Here is a 19,716-nt window from a genome sequence, read left to right on the forward strand (position 1 = left end):
ATTTTTCTTTTTTTAAAAAAAATTAAGGCAAAACTTTATAAATGGTCCCTGTGGTGACTGAAATACCCTTCACTTAACGGTCAAAAGTTAACGGAGTTAGTGAAAAGGACCATTTGTTAAAAGTTTTGAAACCACAAAGACTATCTGTGAGGTTTTTTAAACTTAGGAACTAAACTTGATATTTTTGAAAACCACAAGGATTAATTTTAAAGTTTTGTCTTTATTATAACATTCCACATGAAAACGGAGAAGACGGTAGGAAGGGACGGCGTCTGATTCACCTGTCACAAAAACCGGACGGTTTCAACTAGTGAAGGTTCTCTCTCTCCAGTCTCCCCCTACCCCCACCAGCGCCAAACCCACATACGCCACCTTCTCTTTCTCATCCATCTCTCAATCTCTTTTTCCTTTTCTCTCTACCATAAATCAATCTTGCTGTTCTCCGATCAGATGCGTTGTCTTCACAGGTACCGTTCGATCCTATCCCTAATCTCTACTCAGTATCTTGACTTTTCTAGGGTTAGGATTTCTTCCATCGTGCCCTTATAAAATCAAATCAACTACACATATCTGATAATCTAACAGGATTATTTCGTAAATCGGTTGAGAATAAAATGCATCCGAGGTGGTTTAATTGCTTTCGATGCGCTATTATTCATATTGGTTACGATGTGGACTGATTTGGGTGGATTTAGGATACTTTTTATTGATTTCATTAGGGTTTTCGAGTAGGATTGCATGAGGTTTTTTGCTCATGCCGTTAAGTGTAGATTCTGGTGATATGATAATGCCGGCAAAAGAGAAAATGAATGGTGGTGGTGTTTTAACAACCTTATCCATGGACAACAATCATTTCTTGTCCATGGATTCAAGTTTGTTCGATCCGGCTGTAGATCTGAATCTACCGCCCGATATCAATCTCCCACTCTCGGCGGAGCCAAGCCATCCGCCACCTGGGTCGATTGATTCATGTGATATGCTAGAACCCGGTTTAGGTTCTCAACATTACCAAAGTGAAACACATATAAATGTCACAAAATCCGGAAAGAAGACCGCTAAGCGACTAGATAGCATGTGGGGGGCTTGGTTTTTTTTTAATTTCTACTTCAAACCGGTTTTAAACGAAAAGTCAAAGAACAAGAACATGGATAATAATGGGCAGGATATTGATAAATCACAGCTGAAGTTAGATGTTTTCTTGGTTCAACATGACATGGAGAATATGTATATGTGGGCTTTTAAAGAAAGGCCCGAGAACGCATTGGGGAAAATGCAACTGAGAAGCTATATGAATGGGCATTCACGACAAGGGGAAAAACCGTTTCCGTTTTGTGCTGATAAGGGTTTCGTTAGATCTCATCGAATGCAAAGGAAACAATATAGGGGACTCTCGAATCCTCAATGTGTTCATGGGATTGAAGTTGTTAGATCGCCTAATTTGATGGTATTGGAAGAGGAAGAAAGAAGAAGGTGGATGGAACTTACGGGAAGAGATTTAAACTTTTCAATTACTCTCGAAGCATGTGATTTCAGTTCTTGGAGGAACCTTCCGAGTACCGATTTCGAAATTGAACGCACTCTCATTCCAAAAGATACAGCGAATCATCATCATCAACAACAAGAACCAAAGCGATTGCTTTCTGGTACTGGTGATACTATTACCACTGTGCCAGATCTTTTGGCGGGTTGTAATGGTAAACGTCGGAAGAGCAACTCGCCACGTGGCAATCACGATGAAGAAAGTTCGGATTCGGTTCTTGATGTTCATCAAGTGGATCCGCATTGGGCAAGTGAAATTTATGGGGTGTTAAGAAGTGCTTATGGGCCTGTAACGGCTGCGAAGACTATTTATGAAGATGAAGAGGGATTCTTGATTGTTGTAAGTTTGCCATGTGTAGATCTTCAAAGGGTAAAAGTTACATGGAGGAATACAATTTCACAAGGTGTTGTGAAGATTTGTTGTGTGAGCACCGGGTGTAGGCCGGTGTTGGAAAGACAAAACAGGACGTTTAAGATGAGTGATCCAGCACCTGAGCACTGCCCTCCCGGGGAATTTGTGAGGGAGATTCTGCTTCCGACTCTGATTCCTGAAGATGCAAAGTTGGAAGCTTATAGGGATGAAACAGGAACTATGCTTGAGATAATGGTGCCTAAGCACCGTGTAGGACCCGAAGAACATGAGGTTCATGTTTGTCTTCGTTCATCTCCAAGTGTTCTTATGTTAACTTAGTGAAAACTGGAGTTGATGTTTGATGCTTCATTGATTTTGCTAATCTTTATTTACCAAGTGGAATCTATGAAGTAATGGGTTGTGTTTATTTATTACGTAGGTGTCTTTTTTTGTCGATGTTTCCTTTAGTTTATTGAACAATTTCAAAGTGTGTTGTTATTATTACGGATTGGTAGGTTTTATTTAACTATCAGTGTTTTTTTTTAAATTTTTTTTTTTGTATATGATAAGATCAACGCCAAAAAATGAATGAGGAATCTATGAAGTAATGGGTTGTGTTTATTTATTATATAGGTGTCTTTTTTTGTCGATGTTTCCTTAAGTGTGTTATTATGATTATGGATTGGTGGGTTTTATTTAAGTATCAGTGTTTTATTTATGTATTTATGTATTTTGTATGTGATTGATAAGATCAACGCCAATATAAAAGAAATTTAAAAAAAAAAATTGCTATTTAAAAAAAAAAAATATATATATATATATATATATATATATATATATATATATATATATATATATATATATATATATATATATATATATATATATATATATATATATATATATATATAAAAGAAATTAAAAAAAAAAAAATTGCTCTTTAAAAAAAAAAAAAAAAAAACAGCTGCGATGGTTTTGCAGAGTTAAAAATCGAAGTAAATAAAATTTGGGGCATTCCGAGAATTGATGTGAAAATGCTCTATTATCGCATCTACCAAGTTGTAGTTTGTGAATGGTTAGTTGTCATCGTACTCCTTAAATTTCATGAATCTCTTAGTGTTTATCATAATTGTATCATAATTTTAAATGATACTAGAAATGAAAATTGTTTTTACGATAGGAGTCGGTTACCACACCAAACAAATTGATTTATACGTTTTTTTACCTTCATGTAACCTTTTAGCTTTAACGCATTTGGAAAATTCAACTTATATAAAATCAAAGTTTCTTACAAATAGTTTATCAATTTGGAAAATCAAATTATACAAAGTGAGAGTTGGGTTTTTGTTGAAACATACATTTGGTTTAAGATTAAACATAGTTTGTTATTGGAAAAACGAAATTCAAATAAGCTTTTATAGAGTACGTCAAATATGGAGTCCGTATGAAGAAATTATGCAAATTTGAAATTATGAAATTCGTCTCGCGCACGTGCGCAACGTGCATACAGCAAAAAACGGACACGTGTCAGCTACAGAGAGGGCCAACTAGGTTAGTGCGCGACATGCATTTGGTCTGGGCGTGACGCGTATATGACAATTTGGCCTTATAAATAGTTGGCCACTCCTGATCATTCCTCACACCCTCCATACAATTCTCCCTCAATTCGTTCTGGTTTTAACCCCAAGTTTTCCTTGGAATTAGTATCCCGACGAAGCTCTACAATCCCTAACTGTCTGAATAGTAGCAGTCATCGAGTAGGAACTCTGCTAGTACAATTTCCAGACTTTTGTTTAGGAAATCTATGTAAGTTAAATTGCACTCTATAATATTTTAGTACAGTTTATATTTAAAATTCATAGTCATGGTTATGAATTTATAAATAAGATTTGTCAGTGGTTCCAATATCATATTACTATTTGATCTAATTATGGGGATGATGTCTAGACTAGATTTAATGAGGTGTTTAAAGTGAGATTTCCAAACAGTATATACTCTGTATACCAAACAGACCATACCTCTAACATGATCCTACCTGGTTATCTCTTATCAGCTATAGATCAATAGACATTGAGATTATTGAGGAATCTATACTATTAATTAGTCTTAAGAGGTAATAAAGTAATATTTAGAGATAATTGAACCTATGTCATATCAAAGGAAAAGTCAAGTGCTGAAGCGAAGCATTGTCCAAATTTTCAATCATCAATTTTAACAATTGAGTACATAGTTACTTTCATCTTTCACATACATATAAAATATTTAAAATAATTACATGCTATATTTTCCTATTAAATATGTTCCAGATATATATGCTAGATGAACGATTTATACATGTTGTACTTGATTTAAACTGTATATGTATTTTTATACCTATAAATATATTGGTTAGAGATGGATGAATGAAATATGATATAAATGATGAGAGATGAAAGATGAAGTAGACTATGAAAGGCCTTGACTTTAAAGATGATATAGTCGTCTAGTGGAGTATAGATGACGACCACAAACTATTCTAGATAGTCAAGTGGAATGCTATCAGACTCGCAACCTTGACTTTGGGTTCTAATATACCTTTTGAAGCTCGATTTTTAAACCTCGTCAATCTATGGATGAAAGAACAAGAAAAACTATTTCAAAATTCATGAATATGAATCTCAATTTTCTGGTTATGGTGTACTTTTTGAAACTTGAAAACCAAATTAACAACCAAAATAAATAAATAAATAAATAAAATAAAATAAAATAAAAGTTGTTCCAACTGAAATGTAATTTGGTTGGATCGGATTGGATTTGAATTTAGTTTGGACTACTTGGATCCATGTTTTGAAAACCAAAATCAACTGGGATTCACTTAATTGGATCAAATTGAATCGATCCATCCATACGAACACCCTTATATACGAAGGTCCGGGTGTAACGCCCCTAGGTACGTAGTTCCAAGCGGCAGCGCCCTTAGTGGGATCCAAGGGGCAGATCTACATGTAAGGGCGGTGGGTCCACCAAGGGCTCCAACCATGCATACCTCACCAAAAATAAGTGGTGACATCACTATAATGTTAGAATTGGTTATGTTTTATAACCATTTGTTCAACCACCAATTTTGGCGCCAAATCTGCATGTAACCACCAATAACTACCTTTCTCTCTTTTATAAGAACATATTTCATGTTCCAGAAAAAGGGTTACAAAAGATATACTCGAAATCTATTCATTAAGGTTTTTCATGTCTCTCAAAACAACACATCAAACAAAGGTATTATTTGTTTCACAATTCTAATTAGGCCTATAATTTGGATTGGTTTTGTTCTTAGATTATCACATTTCTGAGTTTGTGTGCCCCAGAAAATAAGGACGAATTACAGATTTTGGAAAGTTTTTGGAAACACGATCCTTGAATCTATCAAAGTCATATATAGTATTATTTTGATTCCCTTATTTTCTAACACTGGTTATATATAAAATATAATAGCGAATAATGAACCTAAAATGAACTTAATTTTATACATAGAAGTGCACGCCAATTAGGTTTTTACAACCGGTTTGAAGTAAAACCGAGTTTGGTTTTGAATCAGGTTGGGGTCTAAAATGTATGAACCAATACAAACCAAATTCAAATTGATTTAAAGCTATATTAAGAAAATTGGTTTGAAAAACCTATATTTTCATCAATTTTTCCACATTTGCTCGACTTTATTTATGTGTTGTAGTTTAATTAAACTTTCATGGTTGATCATAAACAACAATCAAAGGCTATAATTTGTAAGTAAGAACAAGGAACATAGAAACTATGTAAGTGTGAAGGATTAGTTATCAAATGGTTATGTAATGTCGTGTTTGGAATAAGTAAGCAATGGTTAGTAGAGTGGAAGAAATATGGTTGCCCATAGGGATTGGGGTAAACAATGAAGCTAACAGAGGGGGTCAGGCATAGATAACAACAAGTGAGCAAGAGAATAATCTGACAATAAAGTGTTCGGGTCGGAGGCATTGAAATGGGTGGTAAACTAGGTATAGGTGGTTAGGTTGTGGATTAAGTATGAGGTGATAGAAGAATTTGACGAGGAAGAAAAAAATCATCAATGAAATCCTAAGATGGTGTACTGAAGTGTGTCATGGAATCGAAGGGTATAATAATTTCATCAACAACGACATGTTGGGAGAGAATAAAGTTATCGGTGAAAAATCAAGGCAACGAAAGTTGTAATGTTATGAGGGGTGCCTAGGAATATGAAAATGGTGGTTTGTGGTGTGACTTTGTAAGGGTTAGTAATCCCGAAAACACAAATGTGAGTACAAGATCATCATTCATCAATAAACACCAAACCTATATATTAACGTTAATAGAGGTGGATATAAGAATATTAAGGTGGTGAGTACACATTGTAAGGCTTCTACTCAATAATTTTTTTCATTTGGAACTATACTATTATAAACTACTCTTAAATTCACGTATGTCACTGAAGATACTTGAACCCTCAAACTCAAGAAGGGAGGGCAACACCTGATACCTTTGAGCTAAAAGTCCTTTGTTGAAGATGAGATTGAAAAAGTAAGATGCATAGTTGTATTTTTAAATATGGGTAAAAAAATTGGATGCCATATTTAATTAAACAACATCTGGATGCATGAAGTTTCTTATTTACGACTATTTGCGCCACCAGATCTTTGGTACTTAATAATAGTTTAGTACTTGGAAAGGAAGCACTGACAACACCATATTTGTAGATGTATACAGTCCTCAGACTCCATTAGAGAAAAAAGATACATGACATGAATTAATTCAAATCAAGCAAACAAAAAGAGGTAAAGGGCTAATTGTTGTTGATTTTAACGTTGCAAGGATGAAGGATGAAAGATTCATATCTCAGTTTTGCTCAACCAACACATCAAATTTTAATCGCTTTATAAGGTTGGTAGAGGTTCACGAATTCAATATGGACGGTGAAAGATTCACATTTATGAGCAGAGTTGATGCAAAGCTAAGCAAACTTAACCGATTCACAACTTGTTCGAATTTTTTGGCTACTTTCCCCTCAATAATTGTTACAGCTCAGTCTTGGGAATTATTAGATCACTTCCCAATTACACTAATCTCTGCAGTGGAGACTTCGTACCTCCCTCATTCAAAGAAAAAGGACAAGATAAAGAGGTCAAGTCGGAGACAAAATTGTACAAGATGCTTGGGTTGGATTTTCTGGGTATGGCAACGCTGATTCATACCTTGCAGCCAAAGTGCGTCACCTAAAGGATGAGATAAAGAAGTCGAGAAGAGATGAACACAAAAAGGAGAAACAAGATATATTGGAATTGAAAGAAAAAGTACATAATATTGAAAAGGTTGTTGAAACACGGGCTCTCACCTCCAATGAAGTATCGTCTAGAAGTAATTGCCTTTAAAAGATACTTGAACTTGAAAAAATGGCAGCCACTGACCTAAAACAGGAGGTGCATCTGATATGGAAGGTAGACGGGGATGAAAATTCAAAACTATTCTATAGATATGTAAACAATAATTACATATAAATAGAATTGCAAGTCTAATGATAAACGAAAGATGGCTTCAGAAGTGAAAGACATGAAAGATGAGGCTTTTTGGTTCTTCCAAAAAAAATTAAGGAAGAATGGATTTCACATCCAAAACTTGTAAAATCTCATATCCAGTCTATAGACATGATGTATGCTATTATATTGGAGGCTCCATTCTGTATTGATGAGGTGAAGAAAGCAGTATCGGTATGCAGAGGAGATAAGTCCTCGAGCCATGACGGGTTAACTTTTAAGTTCTTAAAAAAGTATTGGAGTTGTGTCGCTGCAAATCTCATTATATTCGTATAATATTTCTATGAAACTGGTACTCTAAGGCAGGGTTGTAATTCCTTGTTTATCATTCTTGCACCCAAGGTTAAGGACACGACCTCTCTCTATGACTACATACCGATCATGTAACATCCCAAAATAACCGAGTAAAAATTTCATTTTAAATAAGTTAAAGCCATTCATTCATTTTTCCAAAATACATTCAGAGTCAAAGTATTCTCAAAACATTAGACTAATTTGTAAACATTCATTGCAAAATAAACTCCAGGGGATGCAGTGCCATCAAGCCAGGCCCTTCCTTTTGAAAATGGAAGTACTTAAAACCATAAACATAAACTGTAAGCACAAAGCTTAGTGGGTTCCCTAAAGTACCACATACCAAACATACAACAATGGGACCTGCACTAGGGTATACTTCAATCCGATAATATGATACTTGTAATGTCAAGGGCCAAATCCTGGTCTTACATAAGAATGCCATGGGCCAACGCCATAGTCTTTCATTGTAATTTCGAGGGCTAAATCATGGTTTTACATTCAAATGTCATGGGCCAACCCCATGGTCTTTCCTTGCAATGTCGAGGGCCAAATCCCGGTCTTACATACAAGAGCCATGAGCTACCCCTCCCCCCTTTTCACCCATGGTCTTTCAAATTATTACTATGGGCTACCCCCAATGTCTTTCATGCAAGTATCATAAAGATAACTAGCATCCTACAATACAAATCCTAGTGGGTCTACATTCGTGCCTTCGACCCACGAGTATAGTGAGGAGATTCACCTGAACTAGTCAATAGAAGCCTATCAGCTACCTCAACATCAGAACAACCAACCCGAACTTCCTAAAACCAAACCGAACTTCCTAAAACCAAACCGAGACCAATCCTTAGTCAAATACTCCATTCTACCCAAGTTTGACTAAAGTCAAATTGGTCAAAAAAATCAACGATCAAATTCCACAAGGTCAACAGTCAACTTAGTTAAAGCCAACGTCACGTTGTGACCATTCCTTGGTCACGTCGTGAGATTGCAACGATAAACAATCATGATTCTGGACACAGTTACATTATCACACAACCTATGTTACGTCGTGACTTCTGGTCAAAATGTCAAAAATCTTCATTAAGTGGTTAATCTCTTCAGACCAAGGTCCATAACCTCAAATCTAATTCATAAATAGCTTCAGAATGGATAAAGTTTCCAACTTTATCCATTAGGATGGTTCAAACAACCAAGATCTATTCTTTAAGTGTCAAAGGGACCGAGAATGCATCTTTCTCAGCTAAATCTAGTAAGTCCAAGTCTCCAACGTTCAGATATAAATCAACATAATGTTTACATGGATAAGTTTCCAACATTATCCATAATAATGTCTCAAGCTTCCAAGATCTAAACTTTAATACACCAAAATGGCCTAAATGACCAAAATATGGCTAAAAGGGAAGGTAAAATATCAAAACTTTCCTAGTCTATGAGGTCCAAGAAAACATTCTAAACTTGATCAAAAGGTGTTGGAGTCTAGATCTGAAACATACAATGTTCTTGGGGCCTTGGAGAGTAAGAAAGTTGCAAACTTTATTCCCAACTCTCACTTAAAACTTATTGAAATGGACCAAAACACCAAATAAACTAAGATCCAAATATGAAATGTAATCAAGCTTGTAACTTTATAACTTACAAAGGTCTAAAAGGTAGATGAAAGTTTATATCTTCAATTGCCAAGCTTCAAGGATCAATCTTGCATGAAAACATTGCTCTAAAACCATCAAAAACTCCAAAAATGGATGAAAGAGGAGATGGGAGGCTCAAATCTTGAAATGAAGGCTATGGTTTCTCCTAAGAGGTTTTATATATGATGGAGGCTAATAAAATACCCTAAAACATGTATCCTTACCTTTAAATACCTTGAAAACCCTAAAAAAGTGTGGGCTTTTGGGCTGCACAGTTCTTATGTCGTGAAAATACATTCTCACCTCGTGAGCACTTCTCATGTCATGAGAATTACTTATCACCTTGTGAGAATGAGTTTTCGCCCAATTTCACTCAAACTTCAAACAGTCATAACTTCTTCGTTTCAACTCCGTTTTTGGCGATCTTTATATCCACATAAAGGTATTAACGATCCTCAAATTAAAAACCATAATTAATGAAAGAAGTCTAAAACATCACTTTTCCCATTTTACCCTTTGACTCCAAGACACAAACCAATGCTTTAATCACTTATCAAACATTGTCATCATCTAATAAGGTCTAAACTGATGGGTTTTGAGCAAAACATACAATCTTATGTGAAACATCCAAAAAATCAAGGTTAAAAAATTTTATTTTTTTATTATATTCAAAACAGTTTTGTAACTTGTTAAAAACATTGGAAAGAATTTCAAATAAAACAATTATCAGAGTTCAATCCCAAAGATCACATTTTGCAGAAACCACGGGTGTATGCGTTGCGATCGTCCCAATCTCTTCATTTGAAAACTGGAGTACTTGAAGCATAAACTAAAAACCATAAGCGCAAAGCTTAGTGAGTTCCCCAAATACCACATACCATACAATAAACATATAATGGGCCCCGCCCGTCATCGGACCCCACCTGGATACTACTGAGCATATCTGGGTGCTGGCCTCCTCTTCGGTCTATTTCAACTAGATATTGCTGAGCATATCTGGGTGTTGGCCTCCCCTTCGGTCAATTTCAATGGGATACTTGTCTATTTCACCCCCTCCCACTACCACATAATAGCATACACAAATAATCATAGAAACACTAACAAATAGTAGCAAACCAGACAATTATCACAAAGACAATCATCTTACTATAAGCATCAACTAGTGGGCCGGTATTGGTGCCTTCGACCTTAAATGCAGAAGCTTCCTGAAGGAATTCCCCAACTGCTTCCCTAACGACACCTCCGAACTAACATATCAAAAATAACACCCAATTAGCAAATGGGTTCCTATTCATAACCATAACTTCATACCTGGGGTAAAAACACCATTTTACCCCTATCCTAGCCTTATCCAAAAATATGACCAAAACTACAATCTGAAAGGCCCAAAGGCCTACTAATCAACCACTACCCCAATTTTCCAAATTGGCCCCAAACCTCATACATGGCCTTGCCTTAAGGCCCAACCATTATTTATATTCCAAACACTTTACATCCCTATGGCCCAAAATAACTCAAGCCCAACATGCTAGAAACTACTAGGTCCATAAAAGCCCATTAATGGCTCAATTTTCCAAATTGGGCCCAACCCCATATAGGCCTTATCCTATACCCATAATTTCCTTAAACACAATTCAGATTACCTCAAACACCCCTTGGGACAACTTGGTCAAAGGCATAAGTCAAAAGTCAAAGTCAACGCTCCGAGTTAACTCAACTCGTCGAGTTGTCCCTCAACTTGCCGAGTTCCCCACATTATTCAACAGAATCGTGAAAAGTCGATCCAACTCGCCGAGTTCACCCATGAACTCATCGAGTTCTTCAGTCAGCAAAACCTCTTAATCCCTTAAGCCGCCATTCTCGAAACTAAAGGCTCCACCACTCAAATCTCAACCGAAATAGTATCTAGAAGGGTAAAGTTTCCAACTTTACCCCTGAGAACCATCAAAATGGGTTCAAAACCTAAACCATAATCTTAAAAGGTCAAGGGCTTAGATAATAACCACTTAATCATCAAGATAAGTCTTCAAAATGCAGATCTGGTCCCTTAAGACTGAAATGACACGCAAAGTCTCCAACTATACTCTCATGTATGGCCAGGAGAAGCTCAAAAGCTTAAAAGAAGCCATGAAAAGAACTTAATGGATGCATAGATCCCTTAAGACCATAAAGTTGGCACCTTTATGTCAAAAGAGCTTATTAAGATCATGGATCCGAAAGAATAACTCTTTTGGGACATCCTACACCCCATCAATCACCCAAACTTGGTTAAAACATGCAAACTATCCCCAAAAAGAGATCTAAATGATTACTAAGCAAGTTCATAGCTTTATACCCGAAATATGCTGGAAAATGAGCAAAGAGTCCAGATCTGAAAGCTCCTACTTGAAACCTTGCACCAAGCTCCTCTTCCTTCAATGAGTTTTAAACACACTAACATATAATCACAATACTTAATAAGCCTCTAGGGTCTCGAGATTAAGGTTAGGGACTTTGGAGGCTGGAAATGAGTCCAACACCTGGAACCTAAGGTTTTTAAATAGGTTGCAAAAACCTAAAATTAGGATTTCTCCAACAGCGTCCAACTCGTCGAGTTGGCTCTTCCAACTCGCCGATTTGACTCATTAAACCTCGCGACCAAAACAACTTCTACTCATCGAGTTGAGGCTTATCAACACGTCGAGTAAACCCATTAAATCCCCATGATTCTTCATCTTCAACTCGCCAAGTTGGCTCCTCCAACTCTCTGAGTTCAACTTGAAAATTGGCAAAATTCCACAATTTAACCTTCTAGATCTGAGTGTTACAACTCTCCCCCACTCAAATTAGATTTCGTCATTGAAATCGCTCCTTATCAACACTCATATCAAAACAACCAACCTAAGGATCATAATTGAAAATTCTACGCCCAATTTAATCTTCCCAAGGCAACCGAAACCCAAATCAAAACTTCCAACCCTAAAACAACATTCAAACCTTCAGCCCCTATAAACCACTTCTACCTTTCTGAGTCCTGAAATCTATAATGGTCCGACTCCCAGACAGACCGCCCACAGTGAAACAACTCCATGCCAAACTCTCAACGAATAACAGGCCAAACTCTCAACGAATTTACAACTTTATTCGTACAACGGGTTATACAAATCTACTGAAACCATCTTAAAATAGTTCTTCAAGCCTGATGAAAAATGAATCCTCAATCTTTGAATAAAACCAATCCTACCTTGCTTGAATTCCGAAACCTAAAGTCTCAATGGTCCGAACCCCTGTTACATCTCTCACACCGAACCGATACCATGCCAACCTCATAGAGATTCAAACAACAAATCTTCCAAGGAAACAAGCTCACCAACCATATATAGCTACAGAACACTTGTACTCGACAGAAGGCTCAGATAATCCTTTGAGTAGAAGATCCATCCCTGCAACGATTAGACTCAGACGAGAGTTGCGCAACATGGTCGAATCAATTACTATGAGATTATTTAAACCTAATGTAAATGACTTACACTTCCCAATCTACCAGATACATTTCCACACATGGAATCCCAAATCACTAGCACTGCCCGAAACATTGGTCTACCAGAGACACTGATATTGCCTTTCAAAATCCACCGAGACCTCCTTGGTCCCAACCCATCTGCCAATTGTCTGAAATTATCGGGTTCTTGCCCGGTTGCTGAGCCAAGAGACTCCCGCACCGTCGCCCCTCATGACTTCCGAAGGAAAGCCTCACTTGCAATAACTACCCAAACCATCCCGACATCAACTTGATGTTAATGTGAATGCTACAGGTCCAACTGTAATCTTACCTCATACCCAATCTTCCATGACCTACCATTTCCTGGTTTCATACATGTTGTAGTATTCTCATAGCCTTACTAACTGACCCATCATGAGGTAACTACCGAAGAAATCTTTGACCAATCAAATAATGAAACCTATTAAAAAATCTAGAACCCCTTACTAGCCTGATCCTACATATATCAGGTCACACTCAAGCACAGGATCCTTACGTGCCAATAAATTGAAACCATTTATTACCTCTGAACCCTTCCATAGATGCCATCGGCACATTGATACCTTATTCTAAGACTTCCAGAACATAAAACAATACACATAGACACCCGTAATTCTCAATTTGAATTCTCACTAGGAACCAATTTGGTACCCATCTCATAATCCAAGACTCAAAGATCTACACTTGAGGTTCTCTCAAAATCCTATGATTCAAGACACCTCTCCTAAGATCAAAAGGTAAAAGGTTCCCAACCCATCGCTGAGACTACCAGCCTCGCACATGATCCAACCACCAGTTCCTCAAGAGTCCAAATAACAAGGCTACCCAGCCTATAAACCCTTCTACGCCACATACTGACCACACACTAAATCCTGCAACTCAATATTCAAAACCTTGACCTAACAGTCTCTACCCGATCCAACCTACATTGCCATAATTACACGTGCCTTGCCCACAGGGATACAAAACCCATCCTAGTTCCATATTCGTTCCTACACCTGAATACCTGAATGATTCTCCCCCACTTTGATTCGACTAAGTCCTTGCATCACCCTAGAATTGAAGGATTCCCAATCCATCTTAACCTCCAATGATTGATCTACCAACAACTGACGCCTACCACAACTAGAGATCCAACGTTATCCATCCTAAGTACCACACAACCCCAGAAGACCAACTGAACACTTCCCCAATCCCAATAATACTTATAACCTTGAATACTATAAAATGATATCACGCTCAAATCCTAACGTCAACTGTAGTCCTCTCTCATCGCAGGGTTACTCTCGACACTTACAGTTGCAACTCATTATTGATGGAATTGAATATGCAAATCATATTCTAGTGGAATGTCCTTATGCGAAGTTAGTCACGAAGCCATACTTAACTGGTGCGGAATCGATTAAATCAATTTCCATAATGTAGAAGAGATTACTTGTTTTGCAGCCAATTGGGAGAGATGCCATGAGAAGAAAAGAACGTCTAACAACCATATGATAGGGGATACTTTGGAGTATATGGAGAGCTAGAGATGATAGGATATTTCAATCAAAATTTATTACTCCAAAAGGTGTGGTGGATGGCATCAAATCTTTAGTGCACTTGTGGGTATAATGTAGAGGCAAATGTGGTATATCTAACCAGAAAGAGTGTTCTTTTATCCTTTTTCGTCTTAGTCTTAATTTTTCTTTGTAATATGTAATATTTTAACCGGATGCTCTTTTTCTCCTATAGTGTCTTACTATTTGGGTGAATTTTCATAATATTGGTCGTTTATAAAAAAAGACTATTAGCGACACATTAGAAGTATATATATATATGTATATGTATATATTACTAGACGAATTTCCGCGCGTTGCGCAACGAAGATTAAAAATATATTGTTAAAATATTGAAAAATATATGTTTAAAATAGTTATGTTATTGACACTAACTTTGAGATAATATTTTTACACTAATATATATATATATATATATATATATATATATATATATATATATATATATATATATATATATATATATATATATATAATCTCTATTATTTTGAACAATAATATTTATTGACATCAACTCACATTCTTCATTAATAGAATTAAATATAATTATCTGTTTAGTATTATTTTTAACAATTATTATTATTGATATTTTTACTTATGCGATCATTTTTTAATTTCAATAATGATGTTCATTTAAAATACAATTTATTGATAGCTAAATATAATTTATAATTTGATGTTATTATCATTTAAATTTGTTATTCATTAATTTTAAATCACTTATTATTAATAATAAGTTAAAGAAAACTTTTAAGAAACACTTAATATTATTATTAAAATGTGAAACATAAACTAAATAATAAAGTGATAAGATAGATACTTCACATTTCAAAAGAGACTTGCATGGATAATATGACATATCCATGTAATTTGATTTTATTATTTATAATTACTGCTTATTAATTTAAAATCACTTGTGATTATTAATAAGTGAAAGAAACTTTTAATAAAACACTTATTATTATAATTAAAATGTTAAACATATACTAAAATATAAAGTGATAAGATAAACAATTTTCATTTTAAAAAATACTTACATGGATAATATGGATAATATGACATATCCATGAGTTTTAATTAATTATTGTTTTGAAGCAAAATGAACATACAAACATGTATACAATAGTTAATTAAATATTATATATATCACCTTCAATAACATATAAACGATAACATCAATCTAATCTAATTTACATTAAACTTTCAACCACAACATACAATGATATTCTTAAAAAAATACTTAAATCAAGAAAATACAAAAAAGAATTAGTATATAAGAAACTTACAAATTAAAAACTTCAACATAATAACATGGCTCGAAAAATTGTTCAAAGCCCTCAAATCAATACAAAAAACTTTAAACTTATTTTCTTTGTGAATTTTGTATGTGATATGTATTTGTGTGTCTACTAAAAAAGATTGACCTTTTTATAGTGGAGTATATATTAATTTTTTTATTAAATATATTATATAAGTTATAAAACCTTTGAATTGTTAATCATTTTTAAGAGACATTTGAGTGGTATTCATTAAAATAGGAGGTTTCAAATGCATGAGGTGTTTGCAAATTTTTATGGGGGTTTCAAATGTATGATGTTCAAGGAAAAATACTAGCTTTATAAGTATGTATGATACTTGTAATCAATGACATCCTTCACTAACCATTGCCATCATCCATTCTCCCCGTCCGTAAAACTCAATGAGCTACTTCTTCTTATACACAACATCGTCGGTGATCTCCCTCTCCATACCCCAAACACAAGAATCAAATTGATGTTCCCCATCTTTTGCACACGATACTCACAACCCCTTATTTTCTACCTAACCTCACAAAAAATAAAAAACCTTTCATTTTCATGTCAAAATAAAGTCATCCAATCACCAATATGACAACAAATTAAAATTTATTGCCTAATAAATTTATTTTAGGGAAAATGATTTAAAAGCTCAACGAAATTTTCAAATCGTTAAAAAAACCTCAATTATGTTTTGTCTGTCCATAAAAACCCAACGAACTTAACATTTTGTCTAAAAAATCCAACAAAGTTTCAAACAGTTCAAAAAATTCTAATTTTGTTTTGGTTAAGTTCGTTGAAATTTTTTTAAATAATCAAAACATGATTGAAATTTTTTAAACTATTTAAAAACTTTGTTAAACTCGTAAGTTGTAAGTTATAAGCAGAAATGTTGCTTACTCAAAGCAAAAATTAATTTTTATTATGACATTCCACATGAAAACGGAGAAGACGGTAGGAAGGGACGGCGTCTGATTCACCTGTCACAAAAACCGGACGGTTTCAACTAGTGAAGGCTCTCTCTCCAGTCTCCCCCTACCCCCACCAGCGCCAAACCCACATACGCCACCTTCTCTTTCTTTAAAACTATCTCCTCCGTTAACGCTTCTTCCTCATCTATCTCTTCATCTCTTTTTCTTTTTCTCTCTACCATAAATCAATCTTGCTGTTCTCCAATCAGATGCGTTGTCTTCACAGGTACCGTTCGATCCTATCCCTAATCTCTTCTCAGTATCTTGACTTTTCTAGGGTTAGGATTTCTTCCATCGTACCCTTATAAAATCAAATCAACTACACATATCTGACAATCTAAAACGATTATTTCGTAAATCGGTTGAGAATAAAATGCATCCGAGGTGGTTTAATTGCTTTCGATGCGCTATTATTCATATTGGTTACGATGTGGACTGATTTGGGTGGATTTAGGATACTTTTTATTGATTTCGTTAGGGTTTTCGAGTAGGATTGCATGAGGTTTTTTGCTCATGCCGTTAAGTGTTGATTCTGGTGATATGATAATGCCGGCAAAAGAGAAAATGAATGGTGTTGGTGTTTTAACAACCTTATCCATGGACTGCAATCATTTCTTGTCCATGGATTCAAGTTTGTTCGATCCGGCGGCTGTAGATCTGAGTCTACCGCCCGATATCAATCTCCCACTCTCGGCGGAGCCAAGCCCTCCGCCACCTGGGTCGATTGATTCATGTGATATGCTAGAACCTGGTTTAGGTTCTCAACATTACCAAAGTGAAACACATATAAATGTCACAAAATCCGGGAAGAAAACCGCCAAGCGGCTAGATAGCATGTGGGGGGCTTGGTTTTTCTTTAATTTCTACTTCAAACCGGTTTTAAACGAGAAGTCAAAGAACAAGAACATGGATAATAACGGGCACGATATTGATAAATCACAGCTGAAGTTAGATGTTTTCTTGGTTCAACATGACATGGAGAATATGTATATGTGGGCTTTTAAAGAAAGGCCCGAGAACGCATTGGGGAAAATGCAACTGAGAAGCTATATGAATGGGCATTCACGACAAGGGGAAAAACCGTTTCCGTTTTGTGCTGATAAGGGTTTCGTTAGATCTCATCGAATGCAAAGGAAACAATATAGGGGACTCTCGAATCCTCAATGTGTTCATGGGATTGAAGTTGTTAGATCACCTAATTTGATGGTATTGGAAGAGGAAGAAAGAAGAAGGTGGATGGAACTTACCGGAAGAGATTTAAACTTTTCAATTACTCTCGAAGCATGTGATTTCAGTTCTTGGAGGAACCTTCCGAGTACCGATTTCGAAATTGAACGCACTCTCATTCCAAAAGATACAGCGAATCATCATCATCAACAACAAGAACCAAAGCGATTGCTTTCTGGTACTGGTGATACTATTACCACTGTGCCAGATCTTTTGGCGGGTTGTAATGGTAAACGTCGGAAGAGCAACTCGCCACGTGGCAATCACGATGAAGAAAGTTCGGATTCGGTTCTTGATGTTCATCAAGTGGATCCGCATTGGGCGAGTGAGATTTCTGGGGTGTTAAGAAGTGCTTATGGGCCTGTAACGGCTGCGAAGACTATTTATGAAGATGAAGAGGGATTCTTGATTGTTGTAAGTTTGCCATGTGTAGATCTTCAAAGGGTAAAAGTTACATGGAGGAATACAATTTCACAAGGTGTTGTGAAGATTTGTTGTGTGAGCACCGGGTGTACGCCGGTTTTAAAAAGAGAAAACAGGACATTTAAGTTGAGTGATCCGGCACCTGAGCACTGCCCTCCTGGGGAATTTGTGAGGGAGATTCTGCTTCCTACTCTGATTCCTGAAGATGCAAAGTTGGAAGCTTACAGGGACGAAACAGGAACTATGCTTGAGATAATGGTGCCTAAGCATCGTGTAGGACCTGAAGAACATGAGGTTCATGTCTGTCTTCGTTCATCTCCAAGTGTTCTTATGTTAACTTAGTGAAAATTGGAGTCGATGTATGATGCTTCATTGATTTTGCTAATCTTTATTTAACTCATGGAATCTATGAAGTAATGGGTTGTGTTTATTTATTACATAGGTGTCTTTTTTTGTCGATGTTTCCTTTTGTTTATTGAACAATTTCTAAGTGTGTTGTTATGATTATCGATTGGTAGGTTTTATTAAACTATGAGGGTTTTATTTATTTATTTATTTTGTATGTACAATTTCAACTTTCAAGTGTGTTGTTATGATTATCGATTGGTAGGTTTTATTAAACTATCAGTGTTTTATTTATTTATTTTGTATGTGATAAGATCTTTGATTAAGGATATATGTAGATTTTTAGAATACTAGTAAACGAATCAAAAAGAAAGGAACAGGCAAATTATAGCGCCAAAAAGTGAATGAACAGCTGCGATGATTTTGGAGAGTTAAAAAAACCGAAGTAAATAAAAAGTTGGGGCATTCCGAGAATTGAACTCGGGACCTCTCGCACCCTAAGCGAGAATCATACCACTAGACCAAATGCCCTCGGTGTTTAGTGATCTAAGTTATAATTTCATAATTTTGTTCTAGACTGATACGTTTTTCCAATCGCCAATCTGTTTTTTTGTTTGTATTTTGTAGAAACGGAAAGAAAATGCTCTATCAAAGTAAATATTGATGTGAAAATAAGAATGATATTTGATGTTTTTATGCAAAAAGAACACGAATTTTGATATAGCGTATAATAAGATGATTACAGTAATACACAAAATACAAAATATAAATGAGGAACATTAGAAGGTGAAGCTATGGATTTTTCTCATAAGTTTTTTTTTTGGTATATTATAAATGATTATTCATTTTTATAGTCTTATTTAATTTTTAATTTGTTTTTAAAAGTCGTTGACTATCTATTACAACTAATCAGACTTTATACATATGAAGGTGGCCTAGAGCTGTTTGGTAAATCACACTGAATATTTGAAATAAATGGTTCTTATCTCATTATGA

At 35.5% G+C, this 19,716-nt stretch overlaps 2 protein-coding genes and 1 non-coding gene across 3 annotated transcripts; 2 read left to right on the plus strand and 1 right to left on the minus strand.

Moving 5' to 3' along the window:
* Positions 1–251: 251 nt before the first annotated feature.
* Positions 252–2,516, plus strand: LOC145009304 (uncharacterized). Its single transcript, XM_078968006.1, has one exon. The coding sequence runs from the start codon at positions 755–757 to the stop codon at positions 2,228–2,230; it is 1,476 nt and encodes a 491-aa protein (XP_078824132.1). The 5' UTR covers positions 252–754; the 3' UTR covers positions 2,231–2,516.
* Positions 2,517–16,698: 14,182 nt separating this feature from the next.
* On the plus strand, positions 16,699–19,014 carry LOC145009130 (uncharacterized). Its single transcript, XM_078967797.1, has one exon. The coding sequence runs from the start codon at positions 17,239–17,241 to the stop codon at positions 18,715–18,717; it is 1,479 nt and encodes a 492-aa protein (XP_078823923.1). The 5' UTR covers positions 16,699–17,238; the 3' UTR covers positions 18,718–19,014.
* Positions 19,015–19,179: 165 nt separating this feature from the next.
* On the minus strand, positions 19,180–19,251 carry TRNAP-AGG (transfer RNA proline (anticodon AGG)). Its single transcript has one exon. It is a non-coding gene; the product is annotated as a tRNA-Pro (tRNA).
* Positions 19,252–19,716: the final 465 nt, after the last annotated feature.

This window comes from Lactuca saligna, chromosome 8 (assembly GCF_052625555.1).
Source record: "Lactuca saligna cultivar CGN05327 chromosome 8, ASM5262555v1, whole genome shotgun sequence".
NCBI classification, from domain to species: Eukaryota; Viridiplantae; Streptophyta; class Magnoliopsida; order Asterales; family Asteraceae; genus Lactuca; species Lactuca saligna.

Excerpts from the sequence above, each read along its gene's own strand:
- LOC145009130 (XM_078967797.1), top strand. The coding sequence starts at position 17,239 with ATGCCGTTAAGTGTTGATTCTGGTGATATGATAATGCCGGCAAAAGAG.
- LOC145009304 (XM_078968006.1), top strand. The coding sequence starts at position 755 with ATGCCGTTAAGTGTAGATTCTGGTGATATGATAATGCCGGCAAAAGAG.